Here is a 7,436-nt window from a genome sequence, read left to right on the forward strand (position 1 = left end):
TATATATATATATATATATATATATATATATATATATATATATATATATATATGCCTATATAATATAAATATATATACATTTTTAAATTCTTTTTTGTATAATAGGTTCTAAAACGTCTCAGTTTAATATTTACCCAAAATTGCCTATACGTTTAGGAAATAGACACTCTTTCAGACTGTTTCCTGGGACCCAAAAACTATATCCTATGTACATATATGTACTTATGGAGAATAAAGTGGATTTTATATTGATTTTATATAGACCATTTTGACATTCTAATTTTTATTTTTTAGATGTATCAAATTTATTCAACATATTTAATTTGGCTTGGAATGGTTAATTATAGGAATATATGTATGTCGATGTTCAATTCATGGCACAACGGGTCTCTTATTTACTCAATAGATAATCTGTCTTCAAAAAGTAATCCATATGCCAACATCTTATGAACGGTGTGTTTGGACTCAACGATGCAATGCTCAATGCGTTTCTAACACAAATAAGGTGGAGCTATGTTATTTATCAAGTAGGATATGCTCCAATCAACATCCAGCTATAATTGGAAACTGTTAAAGTTGGGGTAGGAGCGAATAGTATAATAGAGGTTGCATAAGCTAAAATAGTACCGTGCGGGGAAATAAGACACTCAAGATAACTCAACGTCGACAGATATTATAACCTAAAACTTTATATTTAAATGTTTTCTGTATCGTATATAGTAGAACTGAGACAACAATTATTAGGACAAATTGTATCACCTGTGAATGACCCAGTGTAGTCTACGTTATTTGACTACTTCGTGTAAATTTCAGAGCCGAATACAAACTGACAAAAATATGGAAGCATTTGGAAACGTGGAGCCGATTGACCTGTCAGCATCTACACTAATAGACCATACAGAAGAAAAAGATTGTAAAAAACAGTATTCAAATACTGAACATGACAGAAGAATTAAAAACTGTTCTGTTACGGGTGAGATGGTTACTTCCAAGCACCTTCCATTGACGAAGTTAAACTCCAAGTCTGCTTACCATCGGCATCCCAAACCTCCGTTTTCATACATTGCTTTAATAGCGATGGCGATCAAAGATTCACAGAACGGAAAGTTAACATTAGCCGAGATCAACGAGTACCTTATGAATCGGTTTCCATTCTTCAGGGGTTCTTATACTGGTTGGAGAAACTCAGTTCGACACAATCTATCGCTGAACGAATGCTTCGTCAAGATTCTTCGCGATCCGGGTAGACCTTGGGGTAAAGATAACTACTGGACAATTAACGAGAAGAGTGAGTATACATTTGCCGATGGGGTTTTCCGCCGGCGGCGAAAAAAGTTAAAGAATAAAAATAAGGTGTCATCCAGCAATGGCTGCTCTGAGAAACAGTTGACCAAAAAGCCCAACCGAAAGAAATTTTCAGGGGCGTTTAGTATTGATAAAATTCTTGGAACAGAACTTTCTGATAACTACCGACCAGAGGCTGTTACGTCTGTTCGAGATATGTCAAATAATTATACGGTGCTGACTCAAACAACCAGCCCGGTTCTCTGTCCCCGTTCTATCAGGCCCGTTCCAATATTTACTGTGAAACAGCCAGAAAAAGAAAGTAAGATGTATTTACATTGGCCAACGTTGCAGTCGCCAGGACACTTGGTACCAGCATTCAACCAACACTTTGGTGCAATGGTGCCTTACTCCGATCAACTGCGCTTGCACCAGTCCCAGTTGCAGAATTTTCTCAACTACCGCCAAACCTCTTTTCTTCCGAACTGTGTTGTTCCCCCGGTTATTCAAAATCAAACTAGCTTACTTGAAATGCAAGCTATGCAGAGAATATTGTTACAAGCAAGACAATCAATGATGTTGGGATCTACAATGCCCTATTACAAATTCAAAAATAACTGAAAGATGTCCTTACCAACTAGTAGAGTAAACGTGTTATACTTACTGTAAGCCCGATTTATTAATTTAAAAAAATAGAATTACTGACTAGAAACTCATCAAACAGTGAAATGCTCATTCAAATGATTAATGAAGTTATGAACGTTGAGTAGTTTACACGTGCCACAAAGGTAAAAGGTCTATATGAATGGATACGGTATTATCTATGTATTTATTAAAAATTGACAAAGAAAATATCGCTCTAATTTTGTATAAGTTACTTAAAGTCGCTAACTCAAATATTCAATTTTATTGTTAAGATTATTAGTTCGATATATACTTCATTCTCGAAAGTGCAAAAAAATTAAAATTTACAACGGATTCAGAAACTTATATAGACCTTTAGAGGTTGCTTTTGTAAATCGTGACGATCAACTCACTACTTTAGCTGCCAATCGTTGTGTTAAGTAAATTTTCAATTCTATTAAGAGCAACTGACAGTTATAGGAAACCACTAATATACCACTTTATAAATATCTCTTATAATGCATTTACATGATCATTAGCTTCAGTGACACCACGTTGTGAAATTTATGTCTACATTTACATTGCTTCTAAAAAATATTTATAAACAAAATTATTTATTTTAAAGTCGACAGTACTGTAAAGTTGAGTGTCATAAACGATATGATTTTTTTTTTACATTTTAATGAATGTAAAATTATAAAACTTCCCAATAGAAATACATTATTAATTGTACATAGTTAATGTCATTCATTAATTTATAATTATATTATCCTATTGTTTCCTATACTAAGAACACAAATTCAAGCCTCATTCAATATTTCAATTATTTAAATATATAACTGTCACTAAAAATAATCGTAGTAGTTGAAGGAATTACTTTTCAAATTGTTAAAATTGATTTGTTGAAAGAAAATATAATTTGTTATTATGATTTCATAATAATGGTTCTAAATATTTCAATATATGCTGCGTTTGTGTAATATATCATTGTTGTAAAGTTTAATCTTCAAATCTTCAATCTAGACGTGCACTTTCTTTAGATCAACAGGAGCTTCATAGATAGCCATCTACAGCCAACTCTGGGAGACGATTGGTAGCACACTGCAGATTAAATATTCCGTTGGCTATATAAACTCAGACATAGCAGTTACATCGCTCCTGTCTGAATGTCAAACACTAATATCTTTATTCTTCCACTGGTTAGTGTCGTTCATTTCAGCAATCGTATTGTTGCTGTGTATTCAGGATTCATTGGTTTTAGACGCTGTCCAATCACGAACTTTATAAGTAAAGAAAAGTGTTTGCTTAGGACAAGTCATCGCCTCGTAAGCAGCCCAAAGTAGTTTGTTTTGTAATAGTTCTACTGCAATGCGGTAGTTATCACCACCATGACAAAAGGAAGCAATTGTACGCATTTTAAAGGGCAATCGCATTGTGTGTATTTGTGACAATCGATTTTATAAACATTATTCCTATATAATGAGCCGGTTTTTGAGAAGGTAGCCTATATAAAGTATTTAGGATTTAAATGAAACATTTCAATACTAATATTCTTGGTAAATGTAAAAGATGCATCTTATATACATAGTTTTATGTGCTGGTTTTCGAGAAGGTAGTCATATAAAATATTCAGGATTGAAATGAAATATTTCAATACTGATATTCTTGGTGAATGTGTGTAAAAAATGTATTTTATCTACATACAAGTTTTAATTGTCTACTATTATATTAATAAGCATACAGAACTCCGATAGAAATTGAATAAATTAAAATTTAGAAGTAAAAGGAAAATGTAATTAAATGAACTTATACGGTACCGTATATGTTTAAAGAAGTAATATGCAAATCTATAACATTGAATGTTATAGATTAAAATTAGACCTATGATTAAAATTAAAGATGTATTATTGTCTGCTTGCTAAAAATTCAATAAAATCTCTTTTGAAAGGATCCAATTAGTTATTAGCTGATTTTCAGTTTACTCCCAAAATCCTTAAATTGGATACCAGTCAATTTAATGGTCTATGTAATGAAGAAAAGCTATTATGTAACTGTGTTTGTTGTGGGGAACTCTTTTCCAGTTCGGATTAATTTGTAGAGTAATAACATACACTTAAATATACAAATTGACCAAGGGAATATTAACTAATATGGAATTGATTTTTCCCATTTTGTGCTCAGGACAGAATTACATCTTTAAAATAAACTTACCATAAAGAACTATAAAATTGTAAATCAAAATACAAGTTAACTTTAATAACGCAAACAATGTGGATACGGTATATTTTTTATCGTTTTTATCTCAATAAAATTATATATTTTAGAGTGGTATGCATAAATTAATGTTTTGGATTCGTGCAATGCTATTTAACCTTTCAACTCACCTGTATTGTAGTACACTTTACATAATTACTGTATATTGTATTTTAGATAGTGTTCACTGGCATTATTACATAAATAATGTTGTTTTTTTAGAGAAAATCATAATATTGTCCCAATCGGGATGGGTAGTACTTTTTCCCTTAAAACGTCTTTTATCATTTTAATGTATTACTGGTAAAAGTGTTCATCCATACCATGGTTATAGTTACCATAGAGGAATAAAAATATTGTACACATGAATTAGGTCTAAGTAAAAGAAAAATAAATGCACCAGGGAATGTAAACTATCGTGCAAATTATAGGCCCACAATTATGGCCTACAGAATAACATGATTGAATTAATACATTTGTTTAGAAGATAGAATACTGTTTGGACTATTGCTGTTTTTTTTTTATCTCTAGCACTGAGTGTCGATAGACCATACTAACTTGCTTGGTTGGTTGGTAAATGTTGTCGAAGTCCCCGTCACGTCACTGACACCGGCATTATTGTTATCATTATCATTATCTTTATCATTATCATCATTATCATTGTCATTATTAATTATCATTATCCTATTGTTACCCTTACCAAATATATCTATTTTAATGATTATTTTATATTCATTATATTATTTTTATTGCTATTGTTAATACTTAGTATTGTTATCCTCTCCAGCGTAATTATTGTCATCATTATTATAGCCGAGTTATTGTTTCTCCTATTTCTTTTCTAAAATTCTAACTTTTAACAGTTCTTCATTCTAAAACATTTTTTTTGTTGGATGGATGGGTAATGAAATCACTCATTAACATAATGATTTTTTCGCTCCCAAGCATAAATGTTAAAGCAACCTTCTGTATATGAAATCCTTCGAAAGGTAGGCGCGTATACGCAGCACGAAGAAACACGAATATGGATCAGCAAGTTTCTGAAAAAGAGGTGCCCCGAGAAGTAAATTACGGGCTTGGTCCACAAACTACATAATGCCAAACACTACGTCTAAGCATGTTTGCTCTTTACAGTTAGGCCCAATAGTTAAACAACATTATGTGAACATCAGGGAGGAGTGAATCACAGTCAACATTGTATTCAGTGATTTGAAATATTGATTGAATCCGTCTGTCGGGGTACTTAAACTGGTGCTTTTAACTTTGTTTAAACTTAACTTTACTATTGCTTTGAGTGTCTGTATAAACTTTCCTCAAATTTAACGGAAACAAACATAGGCTCCCAAACCACGCACATGCAAAGCATTTATTGGAGCGTAATATTTGTGGTCTGATATTTCCATCAATATAATCATAATCAATGTTTAATCATTGACATTGACTGACGATTTATTGACTTTCATATGTGTTATTTTTCCGACTTTAAGAAGTTGAAAGTTGGCTAACAATAGGTTGTTGGTGAGCCCAACCCAGAGTCCACATTGTTTATGTGGAGTAGGCCTATCTAAAATTTAGAAAAGAAGTGGTGGTAAAAAAAACTCCTAATATATGCATACGCTGTTGTATTTGGAGCTTACGAATATGTGCTGTTGGCCTCAATAACAGCTCATTTAAAGGATTAACAAAATTATTAACAGAAACAGATTTTTTTTATTGTTTTGGCTATTTACTGAATGTTCCTACAAAAATCCTTAAATTGATTAACAACTAATGTATGGGATGCAAAAGGATATAAGAACAATGAGAGGGAAATGTTTTTCTTATTTAAAATTGGTAATTGTAAGTTAACTCATTTAAATATATGAATTAGTCAATACAAATAGCCTATGAAATTGATTTTTGTTTTAACAGAGATACATCTTTAATCAAGTTAAAAGATCAAACACCGCGCGCTACGATGGGCACCAACGCTGTTTTGCAAAACTATTGTACTTATAGTGGCATAATGGTTATTCAAGAGTGGCACCAGTAGGTGGGACCAGAGCCCCCTGACAGGAAGATCTTGTCCCCTGGAATATGTTTGAGAGATTTTGAGCGACGCCCGATCACGCCAACGTTTCTCTCATGGGAGGCCATAGCTCCCCCTCCACACTCCGTCGGACAAACCATGGCACCACCCCTGGGGCATAATATTCCCGGTTCGAATATTCATATGATCATCGTCAACAATACTTGCAAAGAATGGAGAACTCAGTTTTTTATTTTACCAAATCCATTGCCTGTTGTTCAATTTTTGTGCGAAAAAATGCATTGATTATTGAATAAATGACTGTATTAATTGTATCAGTATTAGGCCTATATTAAAGGAGAGAAATCAATATGGAACGTAAGAAAGAAATTGAAGAGAGGTGTATGTATCAAGTGTCAATTTAGTCTTACTAGTCATGGATGAATTCAACATGGCCAAAAATTCTCACCGTCGTCGTGTCTGTTTGATCTTGTAATTGCAAAATATTTGATTATTAACAGTTAAGAGGATATAATTACTAATAACAAGATGTCAATGTTGGAGGTATATTAAGCATCTTCGAGGCGTGAAATCTTATATAGCAAATATCGACAATATCAGTTTGAATAGTTTGCCGTTTTACCGTTGTCAACTTCAAAATAGAGTGATTGCGAGTTTACTTAAACGCTGACCCTGGCGCATGTGCGAAGTCTAAGTCTATAGTTCTATGTTCGAAGTTTGTCGGACGTGACTTTGTAAGTAATTTAATTCTATCTGTGTAAATAAGTTTTCAATATGAGTTGATTGCTCAAATTGGGAGTCATTGATGATGGCATGAACTTTTATTGAATGGTTTTATTCGACATTCTTTTAGAAAAACAATATTATAAAAACGTTTATGTGAAGACATAAGTAGATTGCTGGTAGACTGGTGTTTTGAGACAATAAGCAGAAGTGAATTACTTTTCATATATATTATAAATTAAGGTTCCTAAGACAGACACTATTTGAACCATTCAAATGGAATACCTCTGATTCCATAATGAGCAAGATTAGACAATAATATACTATAATTAACGACGTCAAACTCCTTGGATAAATCGAAAAATGTACTTAGCAAGTATCCTTATTTTCAAAAGATTCGTTGATAGAATGTAATAGATCTGGGAACAGTTAAATTAATTGTTCCCTAAATAGATCAATTGTTGCATGACTGGTTGAATGATTTTTTTCTAAAGCCGTATTGACGGTCAGTTAAAATATTTTT

At 32.5% G+C, this 7,436-nt stretch overlaps 1 protein-coding gene across 1 annotated transcript; it reads left to right on the forward strand.

Moving 5' to 3' along the window:
- Window positions 1-637: 637 nt before the first annotated feature.
- On the forward strand, window positions 638-4,634 carry LOC117111330 (hepatocyte nuclear factor 3-beta-like). Its single transcript, XM_033254264.1, has one exon. It carries the CDS (start codon window positions 766-768, stop codon window positions 1,903-1,905), a length of 1,140 nt encoding a protein of 379 aa, XP_033110155.1. The 5' UTR covers window positions 638-765; the 3' UTR covers window positions 1,906-4,634.
- Window positions 4,635-7,436: the final 2,802 nt, after the last annotated feature.

This window comes from Anneissia japonica, unplaced genomic scaffold (genome assembly GCF_011630105.1).
Source record: "Anneissia japonica isolate Jap-2015-1 unplaced genomic scaffold, ASM1163010v1 scaffold287805_len679488_cov178, whole genome shotgun sequence".
In the NCBI taxonomy this organism is placed as follows: domain Eukaryota; kingdom Metazoa; phylum Echinodermata; class Crinoidea; order Comatulida; family Comatulidae; genus Anneissia; species Anneissia japonica.